This window comes from Panicum virgatum, chromosome 1K (assembly GCF_016808335.1).
Source record: "Panicum virgatum strain AP13 chromosome 1K, P.virgatum_v5, whole genome shotgun sequence".
Classification (NCBI taxonomy): domain Eukaryota; kingdom Viridiplantae; phylum Streptophyta; class Magnoliopsida; order Poales; family Poaceae; genus Panicum; species Panicum virgatum.
In genome coordinates, this window is record NC_053136.1 from 56,361,219 (window position 1) to 56,379,366 (window position 18,148).

The 18,148-nt window shown below is 52.2% G+C and overlaps 2 protein-coding genes across 5 annotated transcripts; both read right to left on the bottom strand.

Annotated features, from left to right (window-relative positions):
* Positions 1–9,569: 9,569 nt before the first annotated feature.
* Positions 9,570–12,451, bottom strand: LOC120650745 (replication protein A 32 kDa subunit A-like). The gene is made up of 10 exons (XM_039927992.1): positions 12,170–12,451; positions 11,960–12,076; positions 11,752–11,849; positions 11,267–11,308; positions 11,063–11,140; positions 10,904–10,982; positions 10,729–10,824; positions 10,565–10,647; positions 10,048–10,116; positions 9,570–9,955 (listed from the first exon to the last, which is right to left on the bottom strand). The coding sequence occupies exons 1-10, from the start codon at positions 12,242–12,244 to the stop codon at positions 9,871–9,873; spliced, it is 822 nt and encodes a 273-aa protein (XP_039783926.1). The 5' UTR covers positions 12,245–12,451; the 3' UTR covers positions 9,570–9,870.
* Positions 12,452–12,571: 120 nt separating this feature from the next.
* LOC120650728 (delta(24)-sterol reductase-like) lies at positions 12,572–16,847 on the bottom strand. 4 transcript variants are annotated; one of them, XR_005665787.1, is made up of 4 exons: positions 16,669–16,847; positions 13,342–14,654; positions 12,695–13,251; positions 12,572–12,660 (listed from the first exon to the last, which is right to left on the bottom strand). XR_005665787.1 is itself a non-coding variant. In XM_039927961.1 (3 exons), exons 2-3 carry the CDS (start codon positions 14,641–14,643, stop codon positions 12,796–12,798), a joined length of 1,758 nt encoding a protein of 585 aa, XP_039783895.1. In that variant the 5' UTR covers positions 14,644–14,654; positions 16,669–16,847; the 3' UTR covers positions 12,581–12,795. The 4 variants fall into 4 exon arrangements, 3 of the variants coding, with proteins under 3 accessions (XP_039783895.1, XP_039783915.1, XP_039783904.1); XM_039927961.1 differs by having other exon boundaries at positions 12,581–13,251; XM_039927981.1 differs by having other exon boundaries at positions 12,581–13,251; positions 16,674–16,834.
* Positions 16,848–18,148: the final 1,301 nt, after the last annotated feature.

Below are 18,148 nucleotides of genomic sequence, written 5' to 3' on the forward strand. Positions count from 1 at the left end.
CCAGGAGGACCAGCGCATGGAGGCCCAGCGGATTGCTGACTGGGCGACCGAAGAGAGCCTGGCACTGGTGCCACTTGGACTGAGCCCAATCCAGGTGGCGGGGCCGCCAGCTTCGGTAGCTGACGCCCTCCCAGTGCTGAATTCTGCTTCGGATAGGCTCCAGCGCCTGGGGCCGGTCCTTGCTGGGCAGCTCGAAGCCGAGGGCCGCAAGCTGATCCAGATGGTGGCGGAGCACATCCTGACCTGCCTCCGGAGCCACGACCCTGCCATCTCGCTGGCGCCCGTGGTCGATGGCCCTGTAGCGGAGACGGAGGCCGCCGCTCGGGACAGCATGCGGGAAGTCGTCGACTTCATTGCCGCCTACTTCAAGCGGGAGCCTGCAGACCCTTAAGCTGGGCATTGTATCTTTTTCCTTTTGCACTATGTAACAAACATTGTACTAGCTGAAATTTTCTGAAATAGAAGAAACTTCAACTTAGCTGTTTGTTAGTTGCTGATTTGCGGTATAGGTTCAGTTGATTGGACCTGTCTGCCACGTGAGCCGTAGAAGATACTCCGGACCTCCTTGGGCATAGGGCTGCATAGTTTGTAAGACGAGCAAGCGCCTTGTTCCCTGTGTAGCATACAGAACTACAGGGAGAAGAATCAAATTTACTTATACAGTAGCAATGATACTGCAACTTAGCTGTTTGACGCATGCAGAATCCATTCATGATGTGTGGGACAAGGCGGATGCTCCGGGCCCCCTGGGAGATAGACTCAGTTGTTTTGAGTCTGTCTACCATTGAGACTAGACCTTGATCTGCATGAAGGCTTTGAAGCGGATGCTAGGACCCCCTGGTAGGTAGGCTCCATGGTTTGAGACTGGCTACCACCAGTCAGGACTTAACCTGTGTACAACTTCAAATTTACAGCTTAGTAGCAGGCCCGCGGGACTCATCTCTGACTAGTGCCAGGCTGGTACAAGGTCCGGGGCTCTAGATGCGCAGGTCCCGGTTGCTCAGTGCTTGTTACAGAGTGGTGGAGTGCGTAGGCTTAGGGTACGGGACCAGGCTAAGGAGCTACACAGGGCTCCGGACCACTCCAGGAAACAGCACGATCTTTCCGGACCTGGCTTCATCGTCCCAGGCCTTTCGCAGCAGTGGGCAAGGTCACTTTGTTGTACTCGATCCTTTGAGATATAGGACTGGACATGCCGTGTTGGACTTAGGAAACCAACTCTTGAGCTGGAACGGGGTCTGGGACCTTAATTACCCGGCTCCAGGTACTAGAGTACTCGTTACAGGGTGGTGGAGTGTGTAGGCTTTTGGGTACGGAACCAGCTAAGCGGCTACACAGGGCTCCGGACCACCCCAGGAAACAAGCACTCGCTCTCCAGAGTAGGTCCCTAGGGGTCTGGACTCCTCTCCAGCAGCAAGAGGGTCCGGATCTGTACGGTAATCCAGCAGCTCAATGCAGATCTTAGTTGTAGCAACAAGAGTTGAGGTCCCTGCGGGGGTTAGAAAGGTGAAAACTTCGAGAATCGAAATGCGAAAATTAACTTGACACAAAGACAGAACTAGGAGAAAATCTTTCCTTTGCAATCTTGATGTACATGGCTTGCGCGATGGATGCCAGAGGCCGGGTTTACGAGGTCGGACCTCTACCGTTCTGAGCCGCGCGTTAGCCGACAGTGCGATGGATGCCAGAGGTCGGGTTTACGAGGGTGGCCCCCAACCGCTCTGGGCCGCACGGTAACTCTATCTTATTACAAAGGAAAAGTTCATTTCCCCGCTCCGCCTAGGTGTAAAACTTACGCAGATGCTCTATGTTCCATGGGTTGGGCAGCGGCACTCCATCTTCTGTGGCGAGGCGAACACATCCGGGCCGGCATACCTCTGTAACCCTGAAGGGCCCCTCCCAGCTGGGGGAAAGTTTGTGGAGCCCTGCTCGGCTCAGGATCCATCTGAGGACGAGGTCGCCAGCCCGGAGCTCCCTACTGTGCACGAACCATTGATGATAGCGCCGGAGCGCCTGGTTGTAGCGTGCATTTCGGATTGCTGCTCGCCACCTTCGCTCGTCAACGAAGTCCACGTCGTCGCACCGCAGATGTTCCTGCATGGATTCGTCAAAGGCCTGGACCCGTGGTGAGCCCAGGTGAATTTCTGGGGGAAGGCATGCTTCAGCCCCGTAGACCAGGAAGAACGGAGTCTCCCCGGTGGCTCGGCTGGGTGTGGTCCGGTTGCCCCATAGTACGCATGGAAGCTCGTCAACCCATTTGGCACCATGCTTCTTCAAGCAGTTGTAGGTGCGGGTCTTGAGTCCCTTGAGGATCTCTGCATTCGCTCTCTCAACCTGTCCATTGCTGCAGGGGTGTGCTACGGATGCAAAGCATAGCTGGATGCCGATGTCCTCACAGTACTCTTGGAAGAGTCTGCTTTTGAATTGGGTCCCCGTTGTCCGTGATGATGCGGTTTGGGACGCCAAATCTGCACACAATGGATCTGAGGAATGCGACTGCTGATTTCTTAGTGATATTCACCACAGGGGTAACCTCCGGCCACTTGGTGAACTTGTCGATGGTGACATAGAGGAACCGGTACCCCGCCGACAGCCCGGGGGAATGGCCCCAGGATATGCACACCCTACACAGCGAATGGCCATGAGGGCGGAATCATCTGCAGAGCTTGAGCCAGGGTGTGTATTTGCTTTGCATGGAATTGGCATGCTTTGCAGGACCTTACCAGCTCAGCCGCATCCTGGAGTGCTGTTGGCCAATAGAAGCCATGCCGAAAGGCCTTGCCAACAAGCGTGCGAGATGAGGAATGACTTCCGCACTCGCCTCCATGGATCTCCGCGAGCAACTCGTGGCCCTCTCCCTGGGAAATGCACCGCATGAGGACACCGTTGGCGCCACGGCGGTAGAGATCCCCTTCTACCACCGCGTAGCGTTTAGCCAATCGGACTATGCGCTCAGCGGACACATCGTCATCAGGGAGGATGTTATCTTTCAGGTAGTCCCGGATCTCGGAGATCCATGCATTGGGAGCTCCCTGAGTAGGCGGGGGTGGCTCTGTGAGGTCACTAGGATCCTCAACAGAGCACACAACCCAGGTCGGGCACCATAGGTGGAGTGCTGCCGGGACCGCTGGCTTCGAGGTGCTAGCTTGATCCCCTTCACCCAGCTCGGCAGGATAGGCGGTAGGTCTCAGCAGCCGTCTTTCGAAGACACCCTCGGGCACGGATGCCCAGGTAGATGCTCTCGCAGAGAGATCATCTGCTGCTGAGTTGTGCTCGCGGGGAACGTGTTCCAGTTCCAAGGCGTCGAAGTCCTTCTCGAGCTTCCTCACGTGTATAAGGTATGCCGCGAGCTGGGGATTGTTGCAGTTGCAATCCCCTCGGACCTGCTTGATGATTAGCTGGGAGTCCCCCTTCACCAGAAGTTGTCGGACCCCCAATGAGAGGGCTTGCGTCAGGCCAAAGATCAGAGCTTCGTACTCCGCCATGTTGTTGGTGGCCTTGAACTCAAGGTGCACCATGTACTTCAGCTGATCTCCGTTTGCGTCGATGAGGACCGCACCAGCTCCGGCCCACTTTTCGCGGGCGGACCCGTCGAAGAAGAGTGTCCAGTGGGGCTCGGTGAAGACTGGCGCCCTGATTTCCGGCTCCGGGGGTCCAGCGTTGACGACCGGACACCCAGAATTGCTTGGGGAAGGAGTCCACTCCACTATGAAATCAGCTAGGATCTGGCTCTTGACTGCATGGCATGGCTGGAAGTCCAGTTGGAACTCGACCAGCTCTACCGCCCACTTGGCGATATTGCCTGTGGCGTTGGAGTTATGCAGGATCGCTCTTAACGGGTAAGACGTCACTACGATAACTCGGTGTGCCTGAAAGTAGTGGCGCAGTTTCCTGGACGCAATAAGTATTGCATAGATAAGCTTATGCGTCTCAAGATACCTGGCCTTCGCCTCGTGGAGGACTTCACTGATGTAGTAAACTGGCTTTTGGACGGTCTGGACCCTGGTTACCGGGTCCGGCTCGCCCTTATCCACCACATCAGGTCCTTGGGCCCCCAGCGGCTCTGGGTTCCCACTGGCACAAGGCTCCTCCGGACCCCCTTGTGCGGGGTCTGGGGCTTCAGGCAGAGGTGAGGCTGACGGCCCCCGTGTCCGGGGTCCGGCTCACCATCTTTGGCCGGGGAGACCCTGGTGTCCCCCTGGCGAGCTTGCTCCGTCCTTTCGGCGACCAGCACCATGCTGACTGCATCCGCAGACGCAGCAAGATATAAAAACAACGGCTCACCGGGCTCTAGAGCCACCAATACTGGCAGCGAGGTGAGGTGCTGCTTTAGCACCTGGAAGACCTGTTCAGCCTCTTCGGTCCAAGAAAATGGACCGGACCACCTCAATAGCTTGAAGAAGGGAAGGGCCCTCTCAACCAACCTCGATATGAAGTGGCTAAGAGCAGCGAGAGATCCAGTAAGCTTCTGGACGTCCTTGACGCGGCCAGGAGGCCTCATCGATTCGATCGCCTTGATCTTGGCCGGGTTTGCCTCGATGCCTCGATGTGAGACCAGGAAACCCAGCAGCTTCCCTGCTGAGACACCGAAGATGCACTTCTCTGGGTTCAGCTTCGTGCGCGTGGCGCGGAGCCGGTCGAAGACGAGGGACAGGTCCTCCACTAGTGTTGACCCTACCTTAATCTTGACCACAATGTCATCGACATAAACCTCAACAATATCTCTAATTAGATTACAGAAGGTTTTGTTCATAGCTCGTACAAACGTGGGTAAGGCATTCCTTAGGCCATATGGCATGACAATGTAGCAATAAAGCCCATCTACTGTTACAAAGGCGGTATGCTTACTATCCTCTCTAGACATCTGAATCTGGTGGAAACCAGAGTATGCATCTAGGAAAGACAAAAGGTCACACCCGGAGGTGGAGTCCACGATCTGATCGATACACGGAAGAGGATAGGGGTCTCTAGGACATGCCTTGTTGAGGCTGGTGTAGTCGATGCACATCCGAAGCTTCCCGTTGGCCTTTGGGATGACGACCGGATTGGCCAACCACTCGGGGTGGTGGACCTCCTCGATGAAGCCGGCGTGTAGGAGCTTGTGGACTTCCTCGCGGATGAAGTTCTGTCGCTCCACGGACTGCTTCCGAGGCTTCTGGCGCACCGGCGTGGCGTCAGGGTAGATCCTCAGATTGTGCTCGATCACTTCCCTGGGGATCCCGGGCATCTGTGATGGCTCCCAAGCGAACACGTCGACATTTGCCCGGAGGAAAGCGATGAGCGCGTCTTCCTATTTCTCCTCCAGGTTCCCCGCGATGCGGGTGGTCCTGGTGGAGTCCGCTCCAATCTGCACCGTCTTCACGGGAACATGGTCCGGATCGGACGGTTGGACCTTGGTAGCCTTTGCAGGCGCCTTGGGTTGCGAGGTGGATGGATCGTCCTCGGAACGTGCAGCCTCTACCGCCAGAGCATGCAGCCTCTCAACTGCAGCGACGGCAGCGGTGCGGTCGCCCCGCACGGTGAGGACTCCTGCAGGGGAAGGCATCTTCAAGACCAAATACCCATAATGAGCAATGGCCATGCAGCGGTAGAGTGCCGGTCGGCCAATGATGGCGTTGAACGGGAGGTTCACCTCCGCAACATCGAACAGAACGCTCTCTGTGCGGAAGTTCTCCTCGGTCCCGAATGTAACCGGCAATGTGATGCTCCCCAGAGGGAACACCGGGTGTGGGCCCACTCCAGAGAATGGGCGAGAGGGAGTCAGCTTGGACTCCGGGATCTGCAGCTGCTTGAACGCTGCATAGCTGATGACATTGAGGCCAGCCCCACCGTCAATCAGCACGTGATAGAGCCTTACGTTGGATATGACAGGAGCGGTGACTAGAGGTAGTACACCAGCTCCGGCCATATTCTCCGGGCAGTCGGATGGCCCGAAAGAGATGGTGGTGTTCATCCACCTCTGGTGCGGCGCCGCCTTCGGGACCCCCGCCTTCACCGAAAGGACCTCCCGGTGAAGGGTCTTCACGTCCCGTCGGGAGACAAGCTCCCAGCTTCCTCCGTACATTACGTACAGCTTCTTGTGGCGGTCGCCGTTGTCGGAATCGGAGTCGTCGTCGTGGTAGACGCCCTTCAGCTCTCGAGCGGGGGATTGGTACCCCAGCTCCTTCTCCCCGGCCGCGGCCCCGCTGTCGGAGGCCTTCTCCTTGCCGGCTCGCTGGCGGGGAGGAGGTGAGCCGTCTTTGGAGGACTGCTCACGCCGCCCACTGACCCGCTTCGCGAGCTTCTGGATCTCGCGGCAGTCAGCGGCGCTGTGGCGAGCGGTGGGATGCACTGGGCATGAACATCCGCTTCCACCTTGCGGGCGAGGGCGTTTTCCATGTGCATTCTGCCCCCCAGCCGCTGCTGCCACAGCCGGCGCCGCCGCTGGCGCTGCTGCTGCAACGACTGGTCCGCCAGATTGCGGTTCCCCGCGATTTCGGTTCTTGTTCTTCTTCTTCTTGCCACCGCCCTGAGCGGTAGCACCGGAGCCGCCAGCCATGGCGTCTCCGTCTTGGGGGGCTGAGTGCCATGCACAGCCCTCAGTGGCCCTGGCACACTTGTCTGCCAGGGAGAAAAGCGTAGTGACGCTTTCCACCTCGTGCGTCGCCAGCTTCTCGAGCATCTTCTCGTCACGTACCCCCTGGCGGAAAGCAGTGATAATAGATGCATATGAGATACGAGGAATGGTACCCCGTACCTTGGTGAAGCGCGAGATGAAGGCCCGGAGCGTTTCTCCGGGTTTTTGCCTCACGGCGTGAAGGTGTGCCTCCACACCATGCTGCTGGTATGCACTGGCGAAGTTCGCTGTGAACCTCGCACAGAGCTCTTCCCAGGACTGGATCGTCCCAGGTGTGAGGTTCATGAGCTAGGTCCGGGCTGGCCCAGACAAGGCTACATGAAAGTAGCTTGCCATGACGGCGCCGTTACCACCAGCCGTTGTGATGGCGGTAACGTACACCTGCAGGAACTCCGATGGGTTAGTGGTACCGTCATACTTTTCCGGCAGGTGGGGGCGGAACTTGGATGGCCATGCCACGGCGCGGAGATGCTCCGCCAGTGCAGCGCAGCCCACCCCCAGCAACTGGTGCGCCTGGCTGTATCCGGGCGTTCACCGGGGGCTTGGGTGCCACCACGTCCAAGTCGGCGTTGAGGTTGCGGCCCTCAATGTTAAGACAGCGCTCCCGCGCCCTCACTACGGAGATGCGGGCATCCTCTCCCGCGCGCCGGCGGTTGAGCTCCGCCCGCAGGTCTTCTATTCGTGCACCCCTCGCGGTAGGGGAGCGCACGGACGCCGACGCACCGCCCTGACGCTGGCGGTAAGGTACCACCACGTTGCCGGGCGGAGGTCGTTGCCCAGTCCTTGCAGAACTGGGGAAGGCCTGAGCCAGGTGAAGGAGACGGTCAACGTCGTCCCGCCACTGCTTCAGGGCGTCTGGCGAGGCTGCTTCAGCCGGGGGGTTGCGAAGCAGCTCCCTAGCCGCTGCCAGCGCTCCGCCGCTTGCAGCTTGTGAGGGGGCCCTTGATGGGCGCTCTAACTCTTGCCGGCGAGCAGCGCGCGCCGCCGCCGACGGTGGCTGCTCCACAGGCACAGTTGCCCCTGGAGCAGGGACACGAGAGGTGTGTGGCGTGGAGGACGCCACACCCTCCGCCATCTCCACGTCGTCCACACAAACCATGGGGACGAAGAAGAGATGAACTGCGACCAGCTAGATGCTCCCCTACCTGGCGCGCCAAATGTCGTGGTGCTGCAAACCACAGCCGGGTGGCGGAAGGCACCCGCCCAAGCCCAAAGGGTGTGTACTCGGGGGTTAGCTAGTCCTAGTTTGATCTCCCTCAGGAACACGATGAACACGGCAAGATTTAGAGTGGTTCGGGCCGCCGGAGCGTAATACCCTACGTCCACTGTGTGTTGAATTGCCTTCCCTCGAGAGAGAGAGAGAGTTCGCGAGAGCTTGAGTCTGTCTGGAGAGAGTTGTCGTGCACAGCGAGCGCCTCCCTTTTATATCTCAAAGGGGGCGCGTACATGGCTGTTGGGTCCCCGACAGGTGGGCCCAACGATGTAGTATAAAAATAACGCACTGCTCATACATTATGGCGTCGCAGGCAAAGGAGAAATCTCTCCTGGATTCCTTTGCCTGCTCCTGGAGTCCCTCGCTCATCATGTCCATCATGTCCAGGCGATGTCTTGTCGGGACGATGCCTGGCGACGCCTGCCACGTACCTTAAGCGGTCTGTGTAGCTTGCGGCGTAGGCGGCATGATGGAAAAGTGACGTGCCGTCGTATCCATTTAATGCTGCAGACGTGCTCTGCGCGGGTGCGGCACAGGCGGCTGCACTGTGCGCCTTGGTAATACGCGGTGCACAGTGAGGCCTGACAATGGTTGTCTCGCGCGCCGCGTCGGCAGAGCACGCCTTGTCCAACTGCATTAAATGCAGTGGGCGCACGAGTCTTCCAGCGGAAGGCTCGCGCTCGAGCCCGTGCCTCCGGGCCATGTGGCGGCTCCGGACCCCCACGCAGTGCGGGAGGTCCGGATGGACGCAGGAGGTCCCGGACCCCCACGGCGGGTCCGAGGCCTCGGCTATCGACATGGAGCTTCCCTTCCTTAGAGTCACGTGGCGTCTCCGGACCCATCCCCAGGCGGGGAACGGGTCCGGGCCGTTGGCCTGGTGAGGGAAGAGCCTGACCCGTGGAGCCTGGCTACTCCGTCTTTTCCGCGCAGTTACGGATAACTACACGGGTCCTGACTTGCTGCAGTAAGAGTGGGTATCCCTGCTACAGGGTACCGACAGCGAGTTAAACCTAATTGCCTTTATAATAATGGTTAGCGCACTTAAGCCGGTTTACGTCGGCCAGTTCTGCCACACTAGCTGGCCAGTTCTGACACACTAGCTAGCTAGTATCGGCAAGCGAGCAATAATTCATACTGCCTGCATGTAAGCACCACAAAGAAAAAAAAGAAGAAAAAAAATCTGAATTGTTGATTTCATATTCCGACTGGACCACCCGCCAAATCAATTTAATTAATCATTTACATATGTCTGTCAGTCTGTCTCTTACGCCTCTTGCATGGCTCCGGGTTATTCCTGTAATTACTCCCTCCACTCTCATGGTACATTCAACTTTTTTACAACTTTCTACAAGTTTAAAGATGAGAAATTTAGATTTTTGAAGCTCGAAACATGTTACTTCGCATATCTAACACTTTAATGATATTCGGAAACTTAACATCCACATTGTTGACACATTGATTTACTTACCATTTTAGTTCTTTTATGGATTATATTTCCCTTTTTTCCGTTTATTGGCCTGTGTATATGCAATGCGTGCTGCTTTGATGAACTGATCTGCAGTTCTGATCCATCACACCTTAATGCCCATACAGTGGGTGGATTTGGACCATTTCAGAATTAGAGATGTTGGGCGCAGCAGACACCAGCATCTGATGGCTGTTGCTCTCCAGTCTTGTTGGTCCTTTGAGACAGTTCACCAATGAATTTCATCAACACAAATAACCGGAAGGACATGTAGATGAGTCTAGGATTTTACCACTCATCTTCACCGTCGCAACTGCATCAGACGATGCAAAGAAATTAACCAGGACACAGAAACACGATATCTCCACACACAATACATATAGGATCATCTTATCTTAGGGTTAACACCATCAAACAGTCTTTTTCAACACCACCCTTTCCTTTCCTAACTTAGTACAACAAGGTGGAATCAGGTTTCTGAAACCGTTGATAGTCAGCAACGCCCCCTCTAGGATAATCTGCCTTGCAAGCAGCCAGCCAGGATACTGATAAGCATGCTTGATTTTGCTTGCAACTTTAGTCGGTCAAAGCTGACTTGAAGTGAAAATCATCAATGGTTGAGTAAATATGCCCAACATTCACATTGTAATCAATAGCTTCCCTGCATAACAACACAATCCATCATATTAACCACCGAGAATACTCCTCTCTATCTTTCTGCGTGTTAGTGAAAGAGAAGATAAAGAGCTCTACTTGATCTTCTCCTCTGGCAGTTTGAGCCGCTTGACTACCTCATCGATGTGCACCCCATGCTCACTCTCACTGTCAATGGTACAGTCATAAATAATGATGAGCAACTAGAATTGCCCACGCATTGCACAAGTGAACCTTCTATTTGTCAAGTGAAAAAGTAAATGCTAAACTTAGGACAGGTTCGGACATCATATTTCCATAGGAAACAAATCAACATAAGAAAAGGATGACTTAAGCATTAAAACTTTACTTAGCGCAATAATCTATTGGAGAGGCTGGACAAATTTATTCCGTACAGGTAATGGGGACTCGGGTCATGTATTTACAAATACACTTAATTGAAAATGTAAATGTTAAACTTTGGACAGGTAATGGGGCATCATAATTTGATACGAAACAAATCAGTAAGGAAAGAACGATGATAAAGCGTAAAAGGTTCAGTTAATGCCAGTTATTGAAAAGGTTGAACGGTACATTTCTTACAAGGCAAAGTGAGGGCAAAGGATGTGCAACTTACATGTTTGCTGGTTCACGGAAAATATTCAGCACCTGTGTGTTCAAATCAGTGTCATTTCCATTTGCTTCAGTGGTCACGGTTGCCTGCATGAATCATTAAGGCATGATGATATCTGAAAGAGTTTTGATTAAATGATCAGTTCAATAACTGCAATTGCAACTTACTGGATTGGATTCCAAAGATGTTGGTGTGCTTGATTCACTGAACACATTTGAGGCTGACACTCCCACTGAAGAACTGGTTCGTGCGGGACTGCCAACCTATGATGTAAACAGAACACAGCCACAAGATAATATCATGGGAGTATTTCAAGGACCTTAGCACAAGTCAGCGTGATACCTTAGATTTAGTGTTCTCTATATGCATCCGAACACACTGAATGAAATGCAGCGTAACCTCATTGAAGTCAGTTACAGGCCTGAAATAAAATCCATATGTTTATTTGTATGCTGCATTGTAAGAGTCATTCAGCTCAAATGAATTTAGTGCCAAGGATACCCGACTGAGAAAGCAGTGGCACGCTTTCGCTCTTGAAGTCCCTTGAGGCTACCGATGACAGAGACGTACATACCATTTCTGATAAGCAGGTTGAAAGAAAGGAAAAGGTGACGATGATCATTCCACAGGAAAGTGTGGCAACTTCCCTCCAGAAAAGGGAAGATATGCTTTAGGAACAATGGAAAGCCTATAGCTTATACTTACCGAACTGCAGCAGTTTCAGAAGAATCGGAAGCATCATTCACCCTGTGAACAGAAACAGGTATCATTCACTACCCTGTAATAACTATGTGCAAGGAAATCTATTACAAAACTGGCAAACTGCAGATATAATCATCATGCCAGGGCATTAGACAAGTTATAGCGGTTTTCTAGTACGGAAGCAAGACGAATAGCTCCGAAAGTTTATTGAACATGCACGCACCTATACTGCGTTGTGTTGAATCAATCAGTGTTTACATTAGGAAAGTCTGTAGGCCCTTGCTGTTGCTAAAAGCGGCGTTTAATTAATTATCAAGTAGCAAATGGCTACGATTTGCACATTCCAGGATCAGCATATTTCGCACCGTTGAGTGCCTCAATTCTGACGTCAGCTAGCAGTCGCTACTAAAAGTAATGTCTTGCATCGATCAATGAAATTATAGGAGAAAAGACATTTTTTTAGAAAAAAAATGGTGAAATGGTGTGACCATCTGATGAAATCGAGGCGGCCAGTGCCGTCGTCGAGCGTGAATGACACATCGGTGGTCCTCTCCGCCTTGCCGTTGACCATCCCCACAAGTCTAATCTGCAAATGCCGGGCCAACCCCGAATTAATTAAGTTAACCGCGAGTTCAAAAAAAATTAAGTTAACCGCTGGAAGAGGGGAAAGAGGAACGTAGAGGGAAGGCGCAGTACATTAGCCGTCTCGACGCCGTCGACGAGGAAGGGGGCGCCCTTGTCGCCGGTGGCAGACTGATGCGCGTCGTCGATCTGCTTGACGGTGAGCGGCATGGTGCTGGATGCGCCCCGCATCTGCAGATGCAAGCAGCGAACACAAGCAGTGGCAGTCAGGCCAGGGGGGACATGAATGAGGTGAGGCAGGCAGCGGTCGAGGTTGTTGAGAACCTTGGACGGTGCGGCGGCGTCATTCTGGGACTGGGAGGAGGTGAACTGCGACGGGGAGAGGTCGGGTTGGCTCATGGCTTGTGGTGCGTGCCTTGCTTGCTCTACTTGGTGTTGGTGGGATGGCCGGATGGGATCGGAGCGGAGCCCTACTAATTAGTGTCAACCAGGGAGACTAGCACTAGCAGCAGGGCGCCAAGAAAGGAGGCCTGGCGGGAGAAAGGCAGCGCGGGAAACGAGTCCTTGCTTCCCGCCATTTCCACTGCTGGGAATGGGGAGCCCACTTGCTGCTGCTAGTCAGCTGCAGGGAGACTAGCAGAGTTGTTCCGTTCCGTTCAACTACAGGTAAAGGGAGAGAGTACAAACACCAACCAACCAACCAACCATTACTTGGGAGAGGAGGGAGCAAGAAGCTGAGCTGAGCGGAGCAGAAACAACAACTGCTTGCTGCTTTATTTTATTGCAACACTAGCTCAGGAAGTCGGAAACAAACAAAGTGGTGCTGCTGCTCCACGGAACGGACACACAGCGGCATCATCTGCATACATAAACTTAAACTAAACTAAACTAAAAGGGTGCATGCATTGTTATTGGGCTTGCAAGCAGGACTGGTGGCAGTTGATTGGAGTTCATTCGGCGGCGTCCGGTTCGACGATGGCAGCCGCCGCCTCCGCCTCCGCCTCGGCGTCCCTGACCTCCTTGTCCGTCTTCCTCCCCTTCTTGGACTTGTAGTAGTTGCTCATGAAGGTGCCCGCGGCGCCGTACTTGCGGCGGCAGTGGTCGTAGTGGGAGGGGTCGAACATCCTCCAGAAGTCCTTCTCGCTCAGCTCCGACACGGCGTACTGCGCCTGGAAGCCGTGGTTGGCGATGAGCCACTGCTCCAGCTTCCGCACCGCCTCCGCGCCGTCGAACTCCTCGCCGCGCAGCACGGCGCCGGGGGCGTAGTAGAAGCCCACGTCCGTGTACATCTGGGCGTAGCTGCTGTCGCCCTGCCGGGGATGCTGCTCGAACCCGGCCTCGGGCTGCACCATGGCCTTCACGGGGGCCTTGAACAGGCGATGAGGGCAGAGCCAAACAGGGTAGACCTAGGTGACCACAATGGATAATTACTAGTTATTACTAGCTAAGTTCACATGCATACAATAATTAACATGCATTAACAACAACAAGAATACCTCCAGTTCTCGGTGCCCAAATTCGAGCACTTCTCCGACTTTGTGCAGCGGCACCAGCACGTCCTGGATGACATGGTTGTCATGGTAGTAGTTCCTGATAGCCTCGCCCTGGGTGATCTTGAGCAAGGTGATCTTGGGTGGCATCAGCCAGCCGAGCAGGAACCTGAACCAGAACTGGTCGGCGAAAGGGATGATGAGCTTGGCCTCCCAGTAGAGGGACCTGGTGTGCCGGTGGTAGTACTCCCTCGTGGGGATGTACTCCACGAACTCGCCCCGCTGCAGAGCCGTCTGGGCGTACTGGTAGAACCAGGGCTTGAACCACCACCCCACGCGGTTGATCCGGTTGCCCTTCTTCTTGGCCTCCTCCGCCGTGGCGTACACACCCGTCATCATCACGCCCTCGGAGGGGGAGTACACCATGCCTTCCACAAAGTCAGGGACCTGCTGGCGCTGGTGATTTTCCTTCTTTGAATCATCAGCAGCATCAGCATCAGCCCTTGCAGCAAACGAGTCGGCGTAGGCCTGCGCTATCTCCTTGAGCGTGCCCCTGACGGGGGTGTAGGTCAGCCTCATGTACTCCTTGATGCGAATGAGCTTGATCTCGGCTGCGACCAGGAAGCCGATGGTGCCCTGCGACCACGGCATGGCGTAGAAGAGGTCCGAGTGCTCGTTGTCCTTGGTGGCCCTCACCACCCGGCCGTCCGCCAGGACCACCTCCATTGACACCACCGTGTCGGAGAAGAGGCCGTAGATGTGGGAGCTCCCTGAGATGCCGTAGCTGTTGATGAGGCCGCCGACGGTGAGGTCGTCGAACTCGGGGGCCACGGCGAGGGAGAGGTTCATGGGGCAGGTGACCTTGGTGATCTGGCCCATGCTCACCAGAGGCTCCACCCTGGCCACCATCCTCTCCGTGTCGATCTCGAGGATGTTGTGGAACGCCGACAGGTCCACCTCGAAGCGGCGGGCGCGCTTGTAGTCGACGTTGCGCATGCCGACCACCACCCATGGCTTCCTGGCCGTGCACACGAGGCCGTCCTTCTTGGGGTCCCTCTGCTTGAGGCGCCTCACGACCTTGTGGCCGTTCTCCTCGTGCTCCCTGCGCCGGCGCTCCTCGGGTTTCATGGAGGACAGCATGCCTCCGATGTAGATGCAGAAGTAGATGAGAGCCGAGAGGGGAAGGGCCACGAAGATGGCAGGGATCCATCGGAATGTCACCAGGTAATCCACCAGAGCCTTCTTCCGCTTGGGTCGCACCACAGGCCGGGGCGTCGTCGTCGTCGTTGCTACTGAATCCGCCGCCATCGAGTATCGATCTGCAAATGATGATGTGGTACTAGTATAAATTAAGCAGCAGTACTTTCCCCAATAATTATTAGCCTTGCTTGCTCTTAGTAATCCAACGATAGATCATAGATAGTAGATACAGACGAGGTCCCTAATTATAACTACTAGGGGTTCATCCCGATGGATGGATGGATGGCGACCCACAAGCCAACAACAGTACTGCTGCGCTGCATGAGTTCCACGAGGATGCTTGTATTGAATGACAAGCAGCTAGCTATCTAGCTAGCTTGCAATCACCATCACCATCACCAATCAAAGCGGTGTCGGGAGGTCATGGTCACGGCCCAGCCCGTTTGTTTGCACATGCATGGAGTATATACTATGCGCCATAATCACTTAATGAATCCACATGGCTATGTCGTCTAGGTTCTTCTTCTGTCACAACAATACAATTGCAGCAGCAGCAGCAGCGGCAGCAAACAATGTATATGCATGGTACCCAACAATGCAACTGATAGATGATGGATCTACGGAGGATGGAGTGCTCGCTAGTAAGGCCGGTGTAAGTAAGTTTTATGGACACAATTATCTAAATTGGCGTCAGATGAATTTTATGACAATGAAACTCTTCTCACATTCTATTCTATGAGGGTAGTCTCAATAGAAGTTTTATGGACACAGATACTTAGACTCAGAACTAGGTAATCGTGCCAGATGAGTTTCATGATGATGAAATTTTCTTCACATCCCATGAAACTCCTTTCTTCTCTCTCCTTGCTATGTTAGCAAAAATGATAATATTTAATGCTGTGAAATCCTTCATGAAATTTTCATTGAGACTGACATGAAATTTCATATTTCTCTCTCCTTACTATGTCGTCAGTAAAAATTTTAATATTGTTTAATATCATAAAACTCTTCATAAAACTCCTATCGGGACTGGCTAATAATATCCATATAATGTAAGTAAACAGTAGGTGAGCAGTCAGCTCAGATCCGAACGAATAATAAATAATATATATATCCGGACGGGTTGGCTGAGCGAGATACGATCTCCTAGTTAATAAACATTTCTTACTATTTTTCTTCACTAAATACCAACCAAGGTAGGTAGGTAGGTAGCCACATAGAGTGCCTGCCTGCCTTCCATATTTCTACCTCACAAATTAACAGCAATCAGCATTGCCAATTACAGTAAATCACAGACAAGCTACTAGCAGCCAGCTAGCAACCCAATCAGCTGCAGCACCTAATCAATCAGTGAATCTAATATCAGTCTGAGTGGAAAGTATCATCACACATTTACTAAGATTGAAAATTTAGTACGTCATGGTAACGACATACTTCTTCCCAAGAAGATAGACGAGACGATGACTTTGGATCATAACAACACAGAATAATCTGTTATGATTCTAGCTAGGCATTGGTGTGGTGGATTATTACCATGCATTTATGCATCCAGTCAGCCGCAATATATATAATGCAATTCCCCCCTCCCGGGCTTATGTCTGTCTGTCTGTCTGTCTGTTTGTTTGTGTAATAAATATCTTCCTACGCCGTGCATGTGCATCCACAGCCACTCAGTAGAAGCCAAGCAAAGGCAAGGCGACCAGTGATGGTGGTTTCTTTCTGTTGTAAAAATCAACAACAAGAAGAGGTAGTGCACTAGTAGTTGTTACCAGCGATGTGTGGTTTCTTTCTGTTCTATATAAAAATCAACAACAAGAAGAAGTAGTACACTAGTAGTAATAGTTAGTAGCATCATACACTAGCTACTGGGCCGGGAGCTAATTAATAAGCTAATCTCCTGCATGTCCTGAGCATGCATACAGAGGAGACCAATGCAAAAAGGTGTGATTATATTGACTAGTACTAGCAGTAGTTTACATACAGGATCGGATGAACAATAATACTTACTGTCTATTTATGTAGTCATATATGTAGGAGTATATACATATACTTAGTACATATATATATGCTAGAAAGGGAGGGAGGGACGAATTGAATGAATTATTAACGAATGGCGAGGGCGCACGCACCTACCTCACCTGTGCCGGCCGGCAGAGAGGAAGGAAGGTCGAGGAGGAGAGGATAGATGCTGCTGCTAAGCTAGGTGAAGGAAGGAAGGCCAGAGAGAGCTGGGGGGCGTCCTCTTCTCTTATACTAGCACTAGTGGCGTCGCCATCTGCATCTCCATCTGCACTAGGGGCGAGGAAAATGTGGAGGACGACGCATGCTGCCTGCCTGCCTGCCTATTAGTTCGCCGGGTCGGGTCGGGTCGGGTCGGGTCCGGTCAGGTGGGGAGCATCTTGATTGTCTTGTAGTTGTACTAGTAGTACTGTAGTACTAGTAGTTACTGTGACCGTCGACGTACACTATCTGCCTCTGACCGTGATGAAGCAGACGAGCAAATCACTACTAACCTCCGTTTCAAAATACTTGTCACTTCTCATTTATCGTGTCAACTTTGACTAAATATTTTTTTTAAAAAGTTTTATAAATACTTAAAATATATAATAATAAAGTCTATTTCATAACAAATCTAGTGATATATAAACATTAAACATTGATAAACATTCTACAGAAAAAAACAATTGATCAAAGTTGACACGATAAACGAGGAGTGACAAGTATTTTGAAACGGAGGTTGGTACTAAACAGCAGCTCCCTTCCCTTCTTGAGATCTCAACTATGGCCCTATTTAGATGTGTAAACTTTTGAGTGTAAAATATTGTAGCACTTTCGTTTGTATTTGATAATTATTATTCCGTTATTGGTTAATTAGGCTTAAAAGATTCGTCTCGCAAATTATAGACAAATTGTATAATTAGATATTTTATTTAGCTACATTTAATATTTATGCATGCATTGAAACATTCGATGTGATGGGAATCTTATAAAGCTTTGAAATTTTGAAGGCAACCAAACAAGACATATATATAGGAGTATTATTTAATTAATGGAATCCACAGCATCGCAATCAGGCAAAGCGATTGCTATCTCCCTCGCTCTCTCATCATACCAATGCAATTACCATGCCCACTTGCGTACCAACTCACAATTAATTATTATTAGCATCACAATTGATTATTAGTATATATGACACCGGTGTCAGCGGCATGGAAGCAAGCCAACTCGGTCGCCGGCGGCTTACGGGTCACCAATCTCAAAAACACAACCAACCAAGAAACCTCTAATCAAAACTGCAAACAAAACTGTGTTAGTATTTTATTAAGAGGAAGCAAACGATTTCTTTTTTTAAATAAAACCAATACCAAACAATCGCAAACACTCACAGTTAGTATTATTAAGAATAATACCAAACACTTGCACTCCGAACAACCAGCTGAATTATTATCACACGCAACGCAAGAAACAAAAGCACCGGACTACTAGTTGTCGGGTGCCACAATTAGGGACACCCTAATCGGGGTACTAAAACCACTTTCAAAAACACAAACATATGTTAAGGCAACTGGGCCCACGAAGGCCCACGGCCTATTTCTCCCTCCGGAAGAAAGGG